General features: G+C 34.1%; 1 protein-coding gene across 1 annotated transcript; it reads left to right on the plus strand.

Moving 5' to 3' along the window:
- Position 1: 1 nt before the first annotated feature.
- On the plus strand, positions 2 to 20,378 carry LOC135690699 (sec1 family domain-containing protein 1). Its single transcript, XM_065208330.2, has 25 exons — positions 2 to 87; positions 2,037 to 2,107; positions 2,479 to 2,567; positions 3,335 to 3,425; positions 3,754 to 3,876; positions 5,477 to 5,564; positions 6,319 to 6,408; positions 7,192 to 7,247; positions 7,874 to 7,953; positions 8,614 to 8,713; positions 9,668 to 9,798; positions 10,261 to 10,351; positions 10,791 to 10,867; positions 11,958 to 12,039; positions 12,813 to 12,872; positions 14,009 to 14,045; positions 14,737 to 14,804; positions 15,596 to 15,684; positions 16,656 to 16,715; positions 17,485 to 17,563; positions 18,152 to 18,205; positions 18,469 to 18,558; positions 18,854 to 18,919; positions 19,425 to 19,499; positions 19,726 to 20,378. Exons 1-25 carry the CDS (start codon positions 57 to 59, stop codon positions 19,747 to 19,749), a joined length of 1,902 nt encoding a protein of 633 aa, XP_065064402.2. The 5' UTR covers positions 2 to 56; the 3' UTR covers positions 19,750 to 20,378.
- The last annotated feature ends 1,460 nt before the right edge of the window (positions 20,379 to 21,838 follow it).

Consider the following 21,838-nt stretch of genomic DNA (forward strand, 5'->3'; position numbering starts at 1 on the left):
ATAAGTTGTTTTGTAAGCCTCGATTTGGTGCTCCACGTACAATATCTTTAAACAAAATGGCCGTCAGTTGTAGACGAAAGCAAACCGGTGAGAATCATTTATGTTGCACAGTGCAATGATATCTGCTAGATGTAAAAGCAGCATTAAGAATATAGCTTTTGATATGTTGGTTTTTTTGTGTTGCCTATATTATATCCTAGCCTAGAAGACTTGCAAGTACTCTCGATCAACAGTTAACCATCAACTTCAGAACACTTCACAAATTATATTAATTTTTGGACATATCAAAAGATCAAAGGCAATCTGTTTCTAAAGCCTGATACACAAAATTTTAATTTTTTTTAGCTTTGCCTATGGCATGATCGTGTCTTCTTGCTTAGGGCAAATTAGGAATCCTGTTTCTTCAAGACTGTCATAACTTTGCATTGGTTTCGTCTGATACAAAATAACTATCAATCATGTCCATTTTTTTATCTTGGTTGATATCCCTGGGCTCTAGTATAGTTGTGCAAACTATATAGTGCATACTTATACCAAAGCACACACTTACACACTCAAGATATTGTTGGAAACTGCCATACTAGGCTGTTTGGCCAACATGTGTATTGAATAAACATCAGGTTTGCAGTCCAGTTCTTTCAATGCAAAATCTTGATAAATGTGAATCAGATTCTCAGAAGCTGCTCAAAATGCCTTTGCCATTTTCATAATCTTTTTAAATTTTAACTGTTATTTTTTTTTGTTTTAATTTCTAATCTTATAACTTGTATGGGCCTGTTTGTCCATTCACACTGCCAGGTATTCCATTAAACTTGATTTGTAGAAACCCCGAGCCATACATATTTATTTCAGTTGTTTTTACAAGAATCCTCAACAAAACAACCATATTGTTGAAGTGAATACCCATGGATATCAATTGATATCTTCCTCAGATATCAACTTTGCAAATTTGAAAACTCTTGGGTGTTAACAGTAAAACTTTCTAAAACCGTTTGGAATCCTTGCCAATTGGGACAATCTTGCTGTGGACTAAGATCTTAAATCATACAGGTATAGTTGTAATTGATAAAAAGAATAATCAAAACCCTATTGTCAGAAAAAAATGATGAATAAGTATACCAGACTATGAGAATTAATCAAACATTTGACCATATGCAAGTACAGACATAAAGAAACTTTCTGAATGGAGCATACTTTTGAATCAAGTTTCACAGTATGGGATGATAGATTTCAAAACGGAGCAAATCTAAAATGTTGACTGTTTATTTTCATTGACGATCAGTCCTCGGTCAAAAACGTGAACCAGGCCTCTCTATCTTGTGGAAACCAATATATTCTTAAGTGATTTGGTGCAGTTGCAAATGTTGTTGAGATATTCAAGATAAAATGTTGAAATACACAACAAAGGATTAGACCGGGGTGGCTAAGAGAGATTTTAAACTGCTATTAAAGAAAATCATGGTATCATGGCATTGCTGCCACTTTTTTTACTTCCAACCACACCTTCTTCAATGGTTGTTTTCAACATTGCACTGTTTTTTCTATAATCTCCTTCATGATTGTATCTTGATTTTCTCGGCTGCAAGTCAAAGATGCTTTTCCATTTTCTATTTTAACGCTCTCTATCTCCTAGTCATAAAGAGAAAAGCCAAAAATCAGGGGGGGGGGGCTATGGTGACGGTCTAAGGTATATTTAATCTGCAGATCAACATGGCTCATTGTCAGACTTGTCAGACTTTGATCCCAAAAATTAATCCCAAAAATACTAATCCCAAAAAGATTGTAAAGTTGCAACACATTTCTTAGTGCAACATGCCATATCATTGCAAAATGGCACGTAAACAGTTAGCTATCCAAATAAACTGTTTAAGATATATGACCAGTAGATTTTGAGTCCTTTTGCTGAAAAAATTTGCTATTAGACTAATAATGCTAATACTGCTCCCAGCCCCCCTGGGATTAGAATATTTGAAGCAAAGCTGAAATCATGAGTAATATTTGGCTTACAATTCTTTTTTTCTTTTTCTGTTGTTCAGAGGCTTTGAAGCGTATGCTGAATTTGAATGAACCTGTAACAAAACAGCAGGTTAAAGAGCCAGTATGGAAGGTGCAGTTTAATTTGAATATAATCTTCTATTATGATATTAGCTTATTCTTGAAAAATGTAACAAATAGGACATAAGATTGGTTAGTTAAGATACTAGTCATAAAACAGATGCAGCACATAAGACTGTTCTTCAAAAAATCATTTCTACTAATCAACAGGCTTTATTTATCCTACTATTACTCGCAAGAAATTTTTGCAGCTGTTTTTTTATCCCTTTTGAATATATAGCCTTGTTATTGTTAAAGGTTGCGACAAATGCTTACGATCCAGTTGCTGCAAAAAAAGCAATTGCATTATGTAGATCTGCTTTATGAACTTGCTTTTTTAGATAGTTTTATGCATCTCTCCTTCTCTATCTCTTTGCTATTTAGGTACTTGTATATGACAGATTTGGCCAAGACATTATCTCACCATTACTAACAGTGAAAGAACTCAGGGAGCAGGGAATAACATTGCATTTGTAAGTTTTTTTGATTGTGACTTAGAGGTAAAAAATTGTACTGGACAACAGGCTAATCAAATAAATAAAACAAAATTATCTCTTTTTCAAAAATTGCTTGAAACCAATGAAAACCAGCATAGTTATACAGTTGCTTAATATTTTACTACAAAATTCAACTTTGATTATTTGTATTAGAAATATTTTCAATAACTTCCTGTAGAAATATTTCAAGAAGATCCCACAATCATTTCCAGTTTCTTGTTGCGCAATTACAATAAAGTTTGAGGGCAAATCACTTTCGATAGGAACTTTGCACAGCAATGTAAATCAGTAACTTATGATAAAATACACCTAAAACAATTCATTTTTGAAATTATTTGAATGTCTGAAAATATTTTAGCTTTTTTCTATATCATAGAAAGAGTCCCATGCATAGTGGTTATGCAGACTAAGACACTATTATCAGTGCAGTTAGGACACTGTCAAAATTTTTCTTCTTGGCTTTATCTCAATAGAAAATATCCGTTGATGAAGTCTCTTTGTAATAGCTCAATTTCCTCACCCATCTCCAGGATAAAAGGGCCCTTTTGCTTAGTTCTCTACAAAAGTATTAAAGGTATTAGAAAAGGTATTATTTTAAAAAGATACGAATTTCTAAAATTATTCTTTGGAAAGCCAGTTGAAAATGAGCACTTGCTAAGAGTTACAATTTATGTAATCAAATCAAATAAAATCTCTATTTATGTAATCAAATCGAATTATCGAAGCCATTTTTTTCTTGTCAGGCAATTACATTCAGATAGAGATGCTATTCCAGAAGCCCCTGCAATTTATTTTGTATTCCCAACTGATGAGAATATTCAAAGAATATCTCAGGTATGTCAGCTATCAAAGCGCTTTTCTTGAAAGTTCAACTCAATATTTTATGTATTTTGATGTAGCATATAAGTTCAGGAAATTTCAGACTGCTCTGATCAGTTTACTGTCATTTTTAAGCCATATAAACTTCCCAACAACTTATTCTGGAAGGTATTACCAATAACTAGAATGCAACTAGCACACAATGTCATTTATTATTTTTATGGAACATTCCTGTGGATTTTATCATGTGATTAGCATGTTGGTATTGTTGTAGCGCACCATTAAGAACAGTAAAAAGCTGTTTTTTATCAAAAGTTCTGAAGAAATGTTTTCTTTTATCCAGGATCTAAAGAATAATCTCTATGAAACCTACTTTTTCAACTTCATATCAGCAATATCAAGGCACAAACTTGAAGATCTTGCCACATCAGCTTTGCAATATAACTGTGCATCTCGAATAAATAAGGTGAATTTTTTCTCACAGTTGTTTTGCTGCTAGATAATAATACAACTTTTTGATGCTATTGAACCTGTGTTTAAGCTCCAAGCCCCTGAGTAGGAGCTTATTGGAGTGCATGCCAGGCTCATTCAAAATCTAAGATTTAGGTGTACAAATGTTTATTATGTTTATAATCATAATATCACATGTTAAAAATAACAACATAATATCACCACAAAATTATTGTTTCAATGAAGACTTGAGTTAATAACAATATCCTGTCACCAGTGTCATCATGTTTATTTGATGAGGCTGATGAAAGTTGCTGGCTACATTGGTTCGGGGCCTATTTTGATGTTGTGCTTTGGTCGATTAACAAAGCTTATACAGTAATCAGAATCCAACATGATTGGTTGATATTTGAAAAATATTTTGAGTTTATGCACAGCTGTCCACACTAGTTGTTAAAACTATCCATATATTATACACTCCCCTCACAGAAGTATTGCACCACCTCAAAGGAGGAAAATGGTGCAAGAATCATCAAAAGCTATTGTTGCGCTAATTGATTGTGTTTTTAAGTGGCGAATGGGAGTGGGTTGGAAGTGAAACAGCCACCAATCAAAACTTCAATCTATTTAGAGCACTTTTTTTAAAATAACAGTTTCAAAACGTCTTCTAACAGTTTCAAATTTTAATATTTTGACGGGAGCTATGAACTTTTGAAACAGCTTTATGCCTTCTTGAATTGGTTGCATATAATTGGGCAATGTATTATTTTGGAATTTCACTCCAAACTTGAAAAATTCTTTTAATTAACGATTCTTTGGTTCTTCAAGAACCTTTTAAATCATGGTTCGTAATGTTTTTCATACAAAGCCAAACATTTTTAACTATGTACAAATCTGGACTGATGCCATGGAAAACTTGAATTCTTCTTGTTCGCAAATAAACCGGCGTAAAAATAGTTTCCTTTTATGCAGGTGAATTTTTATTTTTTACTTGTCTAAGACACTCATTATTTTTTGTTTGGAAGAATTTTGAGCTGCAAATCCTTGCTCAGCTTTAAGATTCATGTCTTTTACTGTCCCATGGTGTAAACATGGTGAAATAAAACAGAAAAATTCGCTCCCCCTCTCACGTCAAATTTTTATGTTCACCCACTGCTCAGTTTATTACTACTGAAGCACTCTTGAGAAACCTTTTTTGATTAATTGAAGCTGTTGTGTGGCTGCATCTAACTTGGTCAACAATTTTTCAAAAATTAAAGACCACTTCCCTGTAAAAGTTTTATAGGGAGCCGCATCTCATTTGACAAATGTTCTTCCTTAGGCGTGGTCTGCATTTTTTCAAACAATAATGTTTTTGTGAATATTTACATTTCTAACTAGGTATTCTATGGCGTCAGCAAAATTTGCAAACTTTTTCCGCCGAAATTTGCTATAAAATATGCCTATTTCACCCAATTCATGCATTCAAATGTTTTGTATTGTAAAAATATTGACAAAAAGTGCGGCTTTTTTAACAAGGTGGTGCAATACTTTTGTGAGGGGAGTGTATATAGTCTAGTAAACCATATGTTGCTGGTGCATTTCATCTCAATAATTATTGCTGGGATGTTTTGCAGGTTTTTGATCAGTACCTCAATTTCATTTCACTGGAAGAGGATCTTTTCACTGTGAAACATCATGATAGAGATAGCATTTCTTACTATGGTATGTAGATAGTTTCTTAAGATTATTTATTGGAAACTCTTATACAAAGAATTGCTCTTTGTCATAGGAAATTAGCAACCTCAAAAATATATATAGTGATTGAAAGCAAAGTTTATAAGATATTTCACTCACTTACAAAATCTTGTTACACCAGGGGAAATAATTAGGCATTCAGAATCTTGACATTCAGAATCTTGGGCATTGTTGACTTACTTCCCAACAATTTTAAAATGCAATCATTTAAAAAGAAAAGAAAAATGTAATCTCTTTCAACTCTTCACTAAGTCTGAAGGGGAAATATTTTCGAAGATCAAATTCAGGTGTTTTTAAACTATGAACCTCTTTTAGGATATCAAAGTGTCATTTTTTGAAGCTACTTCTCTTTAGGCCTATGCATGGATCTAGCTTTTGGCAAAACACTTATTCATATTATTGAATTCTGAAGTTAGATATTGCATTTCATAGGTACTATGAAGTAAAATTAATGTCAGAACAGACTTTGTGTAGAATTCTTTATGTTAATAGAGTAAAAATTTTCCATTTAATACATTTAAAAAGAAATCTCAATTTTCTTAGATTGCTTTAAGTTTAGAGGTTGTCCTTCAGGTTCTTATTCAGCTGCTGAAAATTCGGTGGGGTTTGGATTTGTTAAAAATGAAATTTAAAAAAGTTGAAAAAGGGTTGAAGAAAATGAGAAACTCTTTAAGCCTCTCTTTTGTCATTTTTATCGACATTTATCGATTTTTTCTTAAAGCACTTAATCGTTCTGACGCAAGAGACACTGATATAGAGGCAATCAAAGATACACTGGTAGACTGCTTGTTCTCATTTCTTGTTACATTGGGTTTGTATATTTCTTCGTTGTTGTTATGTATCTGAATAAATTATATTATGGAGCTGGATAATGTTTGAAAAACGTTTATGAAATTTTATTAGTGACTGTCTACTTAACGGTTACAAAATCCGTCAAAACTAATCTTCATTACTTGTACTTGTTGCTAGGAAGGTTTCTCGTTATATCAGAACAAAAACCAATGTCAGTAGCCTGCATGCTGGAATGGTTTGGCTAATTACTGTGCGGTTTGTTATTTAGCCCCAGAGCAGGAGCATGTACAATTATTCAGCATAAAATGCAAAGGCATGGCTAGATCACGTTGTTTACACTTATCAGTGCAACAGGGTTAAGCTAGCTCTTGTTTTTACAACATATAGATATGTGACAACTGGATAACTTTGTATTCAGTTCAAGGTACATTTTCCTATCAGTCAGCCGTTCAGAGTTAACAATAGGCTTTGCTGCGCGATTAAGACAGAAAACATATTGAGTATTTGCCTTATGTTACTGACTGTATACGTATCAAAAGGTTTATTATATAGATCAACCAATGGAAAATTTAAATTGCCAGCGAATGGTATGTGAAGGTCTACAATCTTTCTCATGATCACAGTGCAACCAGGCCTTGAGAATATTCTCATGCCACAATCTATCGATTTCCTGCGCCAAAAGCATACATTTTTCGCCGACTTTACTTGCAATACCCTTCTATAAAATTATGAGCTACCTTATATTGCCCTAAGTATTCTATCATAGTACTGTGTCATATTCAATGAAAGTTTTGTTAATTAGGTGCTGTGCCAGTTATCAGATGCCCCAAAGGAAACGCTGCTGAAATGGTAGCCGAGGTTTGTGTCCTTTGCTTGTACAGAGTTTGTGTGGCGTATTCTATTATCTCTTGGATATATTTTGGCATTCTAATACCGTTATCCTGAAGCATTTTAGAAAGCTTTTGCTCTTATAATTTTTCATCTTTTAAAACTGTTTGTTTCTCTATTGATTGGTTTTTTGCTGAACCATCTTGTCGCCTTATATGCTTATGATTTTATCACTGTTTTCAGAATCATGTTTATCTGTGCAAGAATCTTGGTCTGCAATGTAAAACAGAAAATGCAAAACAAAGATATTTTCTTTAAAGGCAGTCTGTCCCCTTCGTGATGCTCAGGGAAATTACGCTATTGTGTATGTTTATTTGTGATTCTGAGAAATTACGCTATTGTGTACGCTACTGTTCTTCATTCTGATTGTTTATTTGTGCATTGAATCAACGATACGATGCATGAATATCGTGGCCATGAAAAGAGATTCTGAGAACAATGGGGGACACACTGCCTTTAAGGATAATATTTAGCCAGATACATTTTATCAAAGCTTTCCATCAACACAAAACTTGCCGTCTTTTTTATACAGTATATTTTATCAATAATTGATTTCTCATTTTACATTGTTCCCTTCTAAACATTTCTATCTCCAGGGTCTAGATAAGAAAATACGGGAAAACCTTAGAGACAGAAACAGCCTCTTCACTACAGATATACAATCCGGAAGTTTCAGGTAAATTTTCATTTCATCCTGATTAGTAAAAGTAAAAAGCAGGAGGGCTCCTGAAAAGCTAGAAGTGTTTTAGTGCATCTGGTCTAAATTGCTTAAATGTTTTAAGAAACTTCAATACTACTTCGTTTTTTTCGAGAAGGCAAAAACGTTCTACCTAAATTTATTTATTCTTTCTTAAAACAAGTACTAAGGAAATAATCGTTTTATGGATGTATTTATGAATGTCTCGTATATTTTCGTCTTTCAAGTTGTTTTCTACCAATAGCTTTTAGCTTGTTGGCATCTCATTTAACTTTCAAGATTCTTTTGAAATTTTTCCAAAAAGCTATAGATTCATACAGACTGTTTTTAACATTTTAATGATTTGGGCCATTGATTGGAGGTCACAATCAAGGATGGTGCCATTCTTTCTCTCCCCTTACTTTTGATATGCAGCTGGGAGTACATTTTCGCTCATGTTTATGCTCAGCATAGTTTTTGAGAGAATATACTTTACTATGCTATATTTCCTGTATTCTTTGTTTTCGAAGTTTTATAATGCCAGAAGCTTATACTAATTGTTTTGTTCAATCTCTTCTCTGGCTACTATCTATTTCTAATACGCAGTACTTGCTGACCTCACGTGAAGCGTCTTCTAATAACAAATTATTCCCATTTTAGCTTCCACCGGCCAGTCTTGATCATTCTTGATCGAAATATCGACCTTTGCACGCCATTACATCATACATGGACATACCAAGCGCTATGCCATGACGTATTTGTGAGTACTATTAGACCTCTTTAAGAGAGCCAATGAGAACTTTTATTGTTAAATATAGGGATCAACTGGATTATTTTGGTATTTATGCTAGCATTGCTATTTTCAACAGCTATTGCGAAGTGTCTTTTTCAAAAGTTTTTGTTCCATTCATAAACAAACTCCCATTGCAATTTTGTAGCTATTAAAAGTCTGGACTTTAAAATAGGCTAGAAAAGTCTGTAGAAATGTTGTGCAGTAAAATCCATTTCAGATTTAACGTTATAATTCCAAATTGGTTCCAAAATAATTCTAAAATAACCTACTTAAAACTAGAATGATGGAATACGAACAATTTTGAGACATAGATTGCAAATATTTCGATGGGATAACAAAGATTTTTATAGAAAGAAAGTACCTTAAGATATGTTCTCTTGGTTGATCGCCTTATTCAGGGAGAAAGTTCTGACAGTTTACCTTTATTTTAGCTCCAGGAAAAAATGCTTTATATAAACTCTACGTGTTAGAATAAGTCATCATCTTAACCCTTTACTTGACGAAAATTGATTTCGTGAAGAAAATTTGATGTTTGGCTTGCACATCTATTTTGATGCATGTATGAACCATGGCGTATCTATGAGCGCTTCGCTTTTTTCCAATCCTAAATATCAATATATATGATTCTTTGTTGGTAGAAATTGGTTTTTTACTATTTTTGAGGTATACTATTTTTAGAATTACCCCCCACCCCTCATAATTTAACAGAAAAGATAGTGTTATACCGCATCTGAATAAAGCCGCCATCGACCTGACCTTACGCAAAACTGAATTACCAGCATCTTCATCAAGTTACAATTTTTTTTTCAAAGAATTCCAAGTTTTAGACTAAGAAGTTAAAGTTAGCATAAGTGATGTATCAAATACTGCAGCTCGCTTGATTAAGTTCAATCTAAAACTTAGAGTTTTTTTCAATCGAAGGATTTGAAGTTAAATCGAGTGGTCGTTTCGGAGCCAGTCCCAATTTCCCCAGAAAATTCTCTCCAGAAAAAGAAAGAAAAGAAATATGATTTAGCTTCAAGTGACAAATTCTGGTCGCAGCACAAACTTAGGTAAGTAACTTTGTTCAAGTTGAAATCATTTGAGTATACAAAAGATGTTAATCTTCAAAGCAGGTATTGGAAAGCGTAAACATTAAATTCTTGACTCTGCCCTGACAAATCAGCTAAGTCTGCGAAAGCTTTGTAAATAAAGCGAAAATTGTATGACAATGTATGACACGCTGAACCCAGGATTTAATAATTACTGTTCGTAAAACTGCTGATCAAGTAAACCGACTTTTATTACATCAATTTATTATCAAAAGACCTGTTGTAGGGTTAAATTCAGCAGAAATTTCTCTGATATCTTCTACGTTCAAATCCCACAGCCAGTTAGAGTTAACATCGTCACATAGTTGACCTAATTCATATATAATGAACTCATGCTAACCTAATTCATACTTAATAGATTCATACTGAATTAATTTATACTGAATGATCTACGTCACGCAAGTTTGTCTCTTCGTTTTCTAGTCCATTTCCAAATGTTGCCGAGTCAATTCAAAAAGAACTCGATGATTATCGGTCTTCAGAGGAAGAAGTGAAAAAACTAAAAAATGTCATGGTATGCGAATTTCCCATTAATGAATTGCCTTAAATATTAAGTTATATTAATTTAAATATAAAATATTAAGTTAAAAAAGATCCATATAGATTTACTTTACATTCAGTCTGCAGGAGATCTTTTTAAAGATGAAGAAAAGCTCTTGTTTGGTATCCTTGAAGTTTTTCTTAAAGATTATCTTTTTCTTCGAAAGTCTTGCAGAAAAAAATGATGCATTCCTTTCTTATAAGCAATTTCCAGTTTTTTGTAGATTTCAGTTTTTGATAGGGTATTTAGCTTCCCTAGCTTTACTTTCGTTACTCGCATTTTAGGAAATTTGCTAACGTCATATCTACAGCCACCGCTTTTATTGTTGTTAATCTATGTTTAAGTTTATTAATTATCTTTTCATTTCCTCTTTACATAGCATTTCTTATATGTAGTATTTTTCTATCAATAGGGTGTCACTCCCGAAGAAGAAGAGTTAATGGAGAATTACTGGACTGACAATACTGCTAAACTAACTTCAGCCGTGAGGTATACATACCCTTTCCTTGCAATGCTGTGCCATGAACAGTCATTGTCTTTGAATACTAACATCGAACACTCCATCTCCCTTTGTTGCTTTTCAACGAGGGTTAGGAAGCTAATTTTTTTATCTCGTATGCTGATTACCTTGAAAGGCATCAGAATTGTTGAGTGGGGCTTAAACGCCTGGTCTGCTTTGGGATTCAATCTAGCTTGTTTAGGGATTTTATCATGCCAATTTGGGAATTGAATCTGGTCTGCGGAATGAATTTGATGGAAAATATTTGTATCAAAGTGATAAGAATGATTTGATAAGCCGCTATACCTCAATTTTCCACTAAGGGTACACTGTCTTCAAAATAGAACTCAACCTCTATGTAACCGCGCAACTGAAGTGAGTTGTATTTCCCTGTTTTAGAGAAAGGGAAGGCCTACGGGTAGTATTTGGTAAAGAATATAAACAATGTAGAATTGAGACTCTAGTCTTTAGAATCTCTGAGTTTTTGGCATATGTTGAAGGCTAAATTTTGGTTGAATGCTAAAAAAATTTCTATGTTATATATAACTTTGAAATGCAATCGCCCAATACTAGACTGGATACGTTTTCTTACTGGACATGGGTCCCTTCAAGGTAGAAATCGTATTTGTTGCATATGATATCCATGATTCATTCTATAGGCTGGGTGAAAGATGTTTTCTCGCCTGGAACTGGTTCTTGATTTTAAAACCCCATTTCAAAGTCGAGTGAATATTTTGAAAGAATAATTAAGAAATAGATATAAAGAATAAACAAAACCGTGGAAAAGAGTGGAGTTAAATTGTTTTCGTCACGTAAAGGGTAATTCCGAGTTTTCGTCTGCTGATGATTGTATTCTTTAATACATTGCATCGTTGATACAGAAGCCTTGAGGGATACACGTATATCCGGTACAAGGTCTAGACACAGAAAAGTGCAAATCAATTTAATTCAGATTTATTTCTAGAATACCAGCATACAGGTGAAGATCATAATGATAAAAATACACTCATTCCATGCGAATTTGGTTTTGCGAGTTTGTCAAAAATGGCCATGCCTCACTAAATTTTTATACTCTTTTAGCTCACTCCCGGAATTGCTTGAAAAGAAACGATTGATTGATATGCACACCAATATTGCCACTGCGATGCTTGAACATATCAAGGTAGCGATGCCCTTTCTTACTTTTTATCTTATTTCTGCTTTGTAGTACCATTGCCAATACTCTCGTTTGGGTTTTACTAATCTTTTAGCCACGAGAGATACCTCTGCATTTTTGTTTTTATTTAAGATATCATGTTCTTAGGTATTTGACTTCAATCGAAAGAAGTGCCAACTTTGAGTATATGACGTTATTTAATAGCTCACATAATTCGAGATTGGAACTACTAACAATTATTTTAAAACAATGGTATCTAAAATTTATTTGTTGCGATATTTGATTCCAAATGTCAGTTATTTTTAATTGCTGTCCAATGAAAATAGGTTTATATTACATTTATCCAACCCTGTTACAGCCACATTTCTGATTTCTACTTTAACTAATGTTTAGGCCGTTTCTTCATTACTAAAATATGAGAGTAGCTTTTTTATTGGCTATTATCTCATTCCTGTTGTATACTGAGAAGTCACATGTTTAAATGGAAAACTCTTAAAGATCAAAAATTGAATACAATGTGTAGGTAACCGTATAAACCCAAGGCTCTTTTTAAGATTAGTATGAAACTTCTACTGCGTGTATTGGAAGGAGGTTTCATCACAAGGGGGAGTTTATTGTTCTTTCATGTTGTAAAGGACGGCGCGTAGACAAGGCAATGGCACGTGCGTATTTAAGGATATGCTATATTGGAGGAAATACCTGCTTATCGGCGTGCTCATTTTAAGCTAGTTTTCAAGAAAATATTTTGACATTAACCGTATGTAACTATTTTCTTGTAGGCTAGAAAGTTAGACATTTACTTTGAAAGTGAGGAGAAGACAATGAGTAAATCCTCAACGGTATGTCACCTAATGTTTGTATTGTAGTAACAAGGAGTACAAGCCAATCAGACTATTTGTTTACATTTTAAACCAGCCAATGGCATAGCGTCAAAGACAATAGAAATCTGAAGAGAAAATAGCGTCAAATCAGACGCAACAGTAACGCTCGCATCTCCTATCCAAAGCTGTCGGGGAAAACCGGCACCACAAAATGTTAATGCTGAACGCAAAAATTGTCATTTTTGAAGTGCTTCCTACATTTATGCATAGCAAAGGAGTATATTTGAAACTTTGTCCTCCCTGTTTTTTGAAATTCGGTCGTTAACCAGAGATAAGCGATGAAACGTTTAGCCCATTTTTGCCCTTATTAAATCTGCTTACATTGTTTATGGTTGGTTTTGCTCCAAGAAAACGGCATCCTTGTTTATTGTAGTTGTATCAGTGAGATGTTTTTCTATGCTTTGATATCCTTAGAAAGATTAATTAATAACAACATTAATCACCACAGTGTTCTTACCCAAGTTGTATGAAATTTGCTTAACGTTGATTAAGCTTTGATATTTTCTTTGCTAGCATCGTGCCATTTGAAAACAAGAAACATTACCTTGTCTCTTTAGATGGCAGTAATGCTCGGATTAAATATAGTCTTGGTATTTCCTTGAGTTGCCAGTAGCGTTTAGATTTGCAACGTGTCCTTAGGGAGTGACATTGTTGCATTTTGTAAACATTCGCTATAGAAAAGGCAGGACTTAAGGTAATATAATGCGTTAAGATTTATAAAAAAACTTTCGATTTTTGGCAGTACCAAATTTTTTGATGACATCAAGCCTATGCATAAAGCAAGAAGTATACTTCATTATTTCGTGCTCCTTCAAACCGATTCAGCAATTAATGGCAGCAGTTTTTACTAATTTTTTCTCTGTTTACTTACGTTCTGTTATTGCATTTCCACCTTAATTTAATCGATTTTCTTGTGTCAGTAGAAAATTTAAGATACGTCTGTGGCCTATTGCTACCTCTTGCTCTTGAGAGTGATTTTCTTGCTTTTCTCGAAATTGCCCTATTTTTCGTTTCTTGCTCCTCAATAATACCTATTTATCTATTTATTCATGTTTTCACTGTCACTACATTGCCTGTAAACGCTTCATTTTTAGGACAAATCCGTGATGGAAATCATTCAAGATCCTGAGGGTAGATAATGATTTTTTAACCCTAATTTTGTTCACGGTGCGATGTTATGTAGAGGAAGAAAATTACATCTTAAGCATTTATTCCAAGATAATTCTTTTTTGAACTATATTTCAATATGCCGCTATTAGGCTAGACAAGTGTAAAATCTTGAATACCACACAATTTTTTGAAAGATGATTAAGGTACACCTTTATTTGCAAACAGTTCTATCCCTATGAAAGTGGAAAGTAAATCGATTTTCATATGTTCATATCTACTATCTCATGAGACTGTGTTGGGTTTTGCACCCGTTCCCATGTTTATTGTTTAAATGGATGCGTCCCAAATTTGAATGGAAGGACGGGGGTATGGTTCAGAACAATACCTGCATGCTACCCGTCCTGTGTTTTGGCGTATTCCTCAAATGCCGTGCCGAAGGTTAACGATACTAGGTCTCATACTTTCATCCCTTTTTAGAAATCCTTTTTTAACTTCATATACTTCTTTTCTGCAATTTCACGAAGAAGCGAAGACATTGAAGTACTTTACATCTGACATTCCACAAAAATATAAAGTATCTGATATTGATCAACAGGTCAACAGAAATTTATATCTAGGTGTGGGTCGAGAACGTGAGAGAAGGACTGTAATCTTTTATCCTTTCAATTCTGAAGTGAGACCAAAATTTTTTAGAATTTTACTTTTTTCACAGCTGGAACTTGTGACGACAAGCTGAGACTGTTTATCATCTATTACATATCTTCGCCCACTTTATCAAATGTAAGTAAATTTGCCATGCTTATTTTGTGTTAACTTAGGAATAATAAATTTTGCAGCGAAGGACATGAACAAAAATCTTCATATGATAATTTATGGTCGCTGTTTTACTAGATTTAAATGAATAACTCAACAACGACAAAAATTGACCAGCAATTCAAGTAGCATCAGCAATGAATCCAAATCTGATAACAACGTTTTGCAACGTCAGACGTCTCTTCGTTCCGGCTGCAGTCTATTTGTAACATACTCAGCTCATTGCATTATCCAACTAGACTTTTAGAGATGTTAGCCAGGATTAGGGACATCATCTGTAGCTGATTTTGACTTGAAAAGGAAAACCTTATTAAAGGCAATCGACAAATGCGAACGTGACTTATGTCATTTGTTAATCAACTATTGGCCAATGAGTGAGCGCCTGTATGGTATCATGCTTGATGATTGGCCAATTGTTGATTGAAAGATGGTTTAGGCCACTTTATTTTTTGTCGATTGCCTTTGAAGTGTATATGCAAAGGTGAAAGCTGGCATTTCCCAAACGAACAAGTTTCTAAATATAGATCAATCGCATCATCCAATGACAGAGCAGCACAACTCTCAAAATGCATTGTATCCAGTACTGTAAAAGAACAACATAATTTCGCAGCGAATAACATTATGCCTCGACTGCTTGTTATGTTTAGATCGCCCATCTTATCTTTGCGCAAATGCTTCATCAGTTTATCCCCTGTGTAATACTTTGGGAATCTTTGTGTTTAGTATCTCTGTATAAATGTTCTTTGATTTCTCAACAGGACGAATTCCAACAGTACATGACAGCGCTTACCCAAGCTGGCTGCGATGAAGATCGCCTGGCTGCTGTTGAGTACATTCGAAAATGGAAGTATGTTTAGACTTTAATTCTTTAATTTGATATTGAATAATCCTTTAGGTGAAGCTGTCTGCTGTGTTACTTTTTCCTGTTGCTTTGTGTAAACAGAAACTTTTATCTACTTATCAATTTTGGTTTGAAATGTCTATAGGTATACCCCAAGCTCTAAATCTTTTCGCGCAAATAGGATGAATGACCTGAGCTAAGATGGCGGAAGCTTCTTTCAAATGGGAACAGCGCAATTTCATTGGATAATGATAAAAGAAATTTTAGCGCAAGAGGATTCGCTTGGAGATCTCCACTTTTAGCCCAGGCTATTCCTTTTAAGTAGGATGGCATTACAAAGAAATAAAAAGGAGTAGAAGAAGTAGAAGAGAAGAGTCTTTTTCAGCTGAAGGACTGTTCTGCTCTATTGCGTAAAAAAGATTTGAGTAAGTCTACAATCCTGTCCAAAAATAGCTGAGACATTTGAACAAAAAAGGAATTTGCGTGTCATATCTTCATATCATATGCGCTGATGACCTAAACCCCCTTCCCCCAGGTTCAATGTTGGTTAAGATGGTTACGGAATATGCGGGCATTACTTCATTGGCTACCAATCCAATCCCAACATTGATTTGAGGGGAAGAGGGGCGGGTGATTTGTAAATAGCATCAGCATTTTTGCCAAGATTGTAGTTCTGAAAGATCACCAAAATTTTATGTTAAACAACTGCGTGCGCCTTGCGATCTCTTATGACTGCTTATAGTCAGGTTCCGAGCCAACTGATATATTAAAAGTATTTAGGGATTATCTAGAATTGGTCACGGACTATGACCTAGGAGGAGTTCATAGTAGGCTAAAAATTGGGTCATGGTCGTTTTCTTATCAGCCCGTTTTATGAATATAGCGTGCCTCTTTTCACTAGCAATTGGAAATCATTTTCAGATAGTGAAAAATGACGCAAGTTTCAAGCCAAAATCTCTTTATATTTGATATCGTAGAGCCTTTGCGAAAGTTGCATCAGGTCCAATTCAGACTGGCAGCGGGCAGAGCACTTACAGGTAAAACCTGACAGCTTCTTTACTTAGGCAGGTTTTTAACTGTAGGAGAAGATCTATAAAGATTCGTTGGTGGTTTCATTAGACATATATTTTACGCCTGTCTTGTCTCGAATCATTGTTTTTAATATCTTCAGGTCTTGCGTGTTTTTCCTTAATTTCTCTAAAAGATACGTGTAATTAATGTAATGAGAGGAAGAAATCTGTATGTCCACGTTTTTTATGTTCAGCACGAAGGAGAACAGTAATCGAACACTATGTTAAATCATAATTTCAACAATTTTTGGCGGTACAAAATTTGGAAATGTCTTTGAGAAAGGCAGACATTTTACAACATTCTACAAGCTTTTTCGTCTGACACTCGAGTATAAAGCATCAGAGTCAGAATAAGGATCCGAAAGAACAAGATGGAGAATAAAAAAAACAAGGTTCAAAATCAGAAAAATAGAAGCTATGACTGGCCTATTTCGATCCACAACTGGGTTCATATTTTCCATCTTGTTCTTTCGGACCCTTATTCCGATCATGAATGAATGTAGATTAGCAAAACTTGACAAGTTTCTCCACCTGTTACATAAAGGGTAGCCTATTATAATTAGTGTGATAGTAGTATGACTACGTTCGCTTGGAATTTTTTGTGCCGAGCCGAATTTTTGTGAATAGCAAGGTAGGCCATAAGCACGCAAGCCAATGATTTGAATAAATTTTGAATTTTTTATTTTGGTTTCTACATTTCTAAAGTTTGTTACTTGGATTGACTTTGTCTCTTTAGCGCCATGTTTTCTCGAATCATGAGCACAGGATCTCAGTTTGTGATGGAAGGTGTCAAAAGCTTGGTAGTTGGCAACAAGGTAGAAATCTTTTGCCAATTTGGAATGCTTTCCTTTACTGTGGCTGTTGTGAAGCTGTCTTGTTCAGAGCCTGTTAAAGTTGTTTGTGTTTGTTCATAAGGACCCGTACCAATGTGGGATTTGATAGGATGACCTCTTAACCCCTTCTGTATTGAACGACTAGGTATTCCGGAGCTGTTTCCTAATACAAGTTCACAAGTTCAGAAAACGTAACCTAAACTCAATGTTTTTTCTAGTGAAAGTACACGCCATGATTGGAAGGCAAATGACTATCTATCTTGATTAGCAATCATTTATTTCTTTTTCAATTTCTTGTATGTTATAGTCGATCCGCTACAAAAATTTAAGTAATGGCAGGTTTTTAAGTATCTTCGATTAAAAGTATGAAAAAAAGTTGAACTTTATTTCAAATGTATTGTGTTGGAAAAACCTTGGTTTGATGAAAGGTTAAGAAATATATCTGCGTCAAGAACGATTTAGTGGGGTTCAGTCACACTCCTTAAACATTAAAAAAATTATGATGCAATTAGTGTAGCTTTATCAGAAATGGAATGTTCAAGTTTTTTTATGATTATTGTTCCATTTCAGAACTTACCTATTACACGAATCGTTGATTCGATCATGGAGCAAAAATCAAGTCAGGTTTGTAAAAGTCGATGTTTTATCCTTCTCTGCTCTTACCTTTAGTGCCCTTGAGAAAACAAACCACTTCGACCCACTTCTACAAATTTGACTTAAAAATTAAAATTATTGCACGTTTTCCTCTTGTATTTTCCCACCTACATTATCCATTGCTATATTTATATAATCTATTTTCATTTGTGATTCGTATTCTATATTCGTTAATTTTTTTGGATTTAAAAGCCTTTTCTCTTTTAATCAACATCTTTCATCATTGTTTTCAGGAAACAGAAGACTACAGGTATTTTGATCCGAAAATGCTTCGTGTTTCTGACAGCTCTACCATACCACGGAACAAGACCCCCTTTAACGAAGTAAGTTTTTCGCGTCTTTCAGTCTTGCTCATATTATAAACTATTTCTGTAATGTTTTTTATATATCTTTCATTAACTAAACAAGAATTTTTAATTATCATATCACTTTTGCAATTTTCATTATTCTGAATATTTTTGCTTTGTTATTCGAGTTAAATATACTGAACCAACAGTATATTTAATTATAATTCGAGTGTTTGAAACTAGTATTTTTATATGAAAGAGTGGCAATAAGGCAACATTATTTCAAAATGTTTTGTTTTAAGAATACAAATTATGTTAATTTCTATCACAGGCAATCGTTTTCATGGTTGGTGGTGGAAACTATATTGAATATGCTAATTTATTAAATTATGAAAAGGTATGATTTTCAATTTAATTTTCTTTTGGATATTCTTTGTTCTCATCTCCTTTTTATGACTAGGTATTTCTAAGATGATACCCTCTATAGGAAACTGCTAAACAAACAACGTCGCGGTCTCTGCTAGTGACATACTCGCCATTTCTATGAGATATTGAATACATGTTAAAATCTCCTTCATATATGATTTAACATCAACTTATTTCTCTCTTCACAGTGGAATCTCGTCGAATTTTAAAGGCTCTTTTGCAACCGGCATGCCTTGCGACTATATTATCAAAACGGGCCTAATATCGTACTGCATGAATATAAAAGACACAGTCAATTTCTCAAGACAGCTACCGCTAAGCATGCCGGTTGCGCAAGAGCTTTTAATATATCGATACCGAAACCTGTAATTATCATAAATGCCCTGTGACTGAATATATCCTCTTCATTTGGCAAGTTTTGACTTTTCCTGTTGTTCTCAACTGATCAAATCTTTTGGTATTTTTCTGATAATCAGCGACAAAATTCGTCACCAAAGAAGATTATTTATGGATGTAGTGAACTACTGAATGCAACGCAGTTTCTCACGCAGGTATTCTTTTTTATTAAAGTTAGCCTTTAAAGCCTCATGCTGTCCCTATTAAACATGATTTTTGAATATGTAGAAATTGATCATAACCAAAGTCCATTTCTAGTATTTACTGATAAATTCTAACTAATGATTAGATATCAATAAATAATAAATAATAATGATATGCAAATAATGAATTTGTTTTTATCTTAAAACGCTATCTTTTTCTCATATTTCTTTTTTGCAGCTTTCACATTTGGGGGAAGAATAACACGAGAACACGAGAAATCAAGCACAAGACGAAAATTCCCTAAAACTCAAAATTCACCGTCTGAAAAATCAAATTTATGCCCTCCACATAAGAATGTCCCCCATTTCCTTTAAATTTTCTATTTCATATTCATCAGAATTTTAAACCGAGTTTTATAACAAAATCGCCGTGAATCTGTTGGCCAACGTCTCACAATCAAAGCGTATTATAACTGATGGATGAACATAGAAATATAATTCCTTAAAACTTGAAAGCTTCGAAACTTGAAACGAAAAAATTTAGAAAAGAATAGTGAATTTTGATGCAAAATTTGAACGCTTGTTTCTCCTTTTCCCTAAAAAATTTCCTTGATTTCAGTTTTGATGGAAGCAGAGATCTTTTATATGTCTTATGTATGGAATGAAAATGCTGTGCAGCCATTTTCATGCTCTTTTTGAATTGTTTTGCTTGTTGGATCCAATGCTTTTATATCCGTTATATGGTAACCCAAAAAGCACCCTGGTACACCCAATTTCTTTATTCTGAGTACGGTAAATGTTTCCCAGTAAAGTTAAAGATAATTAGTCAATTTATCAGAGTATTGCTTAGTTAAAAGAATCATTTACTGAAATAACAAATAAAGAAAAGAGGATGAGATTTGTGATTTATTTTTTATCCTTAAACCTTCGTGCAGAAAATCGCCATGATGTCGTCTTCTTTAAAGGTCTTAAAAAAGGACTTGAATTTTGGGAGTTTTGGTTTCTAAGGCCCTTCGTTTGCAAACGACTCTTTGACAATGATAATTTACATTACATGTGGAAAAAGCACGGAAAAGCAGAACACTTAGACAGGACATATAGCTTGACAATCTGACATTCAAGCTAATGTTTACTTTCTCAACGGATTCTGGTAGTAGGGAGCTCAGGCTTTCATAATCTGCCAGGTGACTTTTTGGAAAATGCATGGATGTCACGTGATTGATGACGTCATTTAACGGTAAAAAATCAGACAAAATCATCGTTACCTCCTCACTGAAGGGTTATTTTTAACGCAACTTACATATTTTGACTCGTGTCATTGCAAGCTTTCAAATTATATATATATATTTAAGCAAGATTTGCCGACATAAGTATTTTTATTATGACGTCATAACAAATTTTGCATGACGTCATCAAATATTTTATTGTCATAAAATGATACGTTAGCATAATTTTGTTTTAATATGACGCTGGCTGTCAGCAAAAGCTTTTCTTCCATATGTTTTTCAATTAAAATATTAGTATTTAGTTCATTTAAATTGAATTTGTGCCCACCGCAATAGCCAAAGTTCGAAACAGGTAGTAGTCACTATCTGACGAGTGAGTCACTTCTTACTCCGAAGTCGCAAAGTCTTGCTCCCACTCTGAACCCGACAATTATTTCTCTGCATCTGCATTTGACTGTTGCTAAGTCGGAAAATATCTTCGCACTATTATAGGCTGTCCAAGATGTCTTCGCACTATAGGTCTTTAGCGCTGGGTATGAAAGTGTATGATTTTCTTCATCGGTAAATTCATCTCCTGCGTCACCTTCATATTCTTGTGATGTAAAGGAAGCTCTCGGAGATGAGGAAGCTGCTTTCCTGTGAACCATTATGTAGCTGAACCACGACTTTAAACGGTCGAGTATGTCGTCCAAATTTCAACATCAGGCTTTTGGGACATGTCTTGTAGTAGTTGCACCTAAACAGTGTAGCCAAAATAACCTTGTTAAGTTGATACAATTTAATTCTTTTCTGATTGAGTGATTATGGATCTGCTGGAACTGCTGCAGATGATTTTTTTCAGATTTCATAAATATCTTTGTCCCTAAATAGCTTTTATTTGTTGTTCCACTATATTCTGCTGATTCACGAATGTCTTTGCTTTTGCGATAACTCCTTCGAAGAGACTTTTAATGATGACTTGTTTCTGGTTCCTCGTTAGCTTTTTTCACAGTAACCTTATCAATGTTGTGCTTATATATATGCAGTTGTCTCAGCCCACAATTCATTAATCTGTGATAAAATACAGCAAATTTTGGAACCAAAAGTTTCAGCGATGCCTCAAATCTTGACGATTTGTTTGTTATT

Source organism: Rhopilema esculentum, chromosome 10 (genome assembly GCF_057945365.1).
Source record: "Rhopilema esculentum isolate cy_ngs chromosome 10, ASM5794536v1, whole genome shotgun sequence".
Classification (NCBI taxonomy): Eukaryota; Metazoa; Cnidaria; class Scyphozoa; order Rhizostomeae; family Rhizostomatidae; genus Rhopilema; species Rhopilema esculentum.

Excerpts from the sequence above, each read along its gene's own strand:
- LOC135690699 (XM_065208330.2), top strand. The coding sequence starts at position 57 with ATGGCCGTCAGTTGTAGACGAAAGCAAACCG. Across the intron at positions 9,799-10,260 it reads TGGTCGCAGCACAAACTTAG|TCCATTTCCAAATGTTGCCG; the intron begins GTAAGTAACTTT and ends TTCGTTTTCTAG. Across the intron at positions 18,206-18,468 it reads TGGAGCAAAAATCAAGTCAG|GAAACAGAAGACTACAGGTA; the intron begins GTTTGTAAAAGT and ends CATTGTTTTCAG.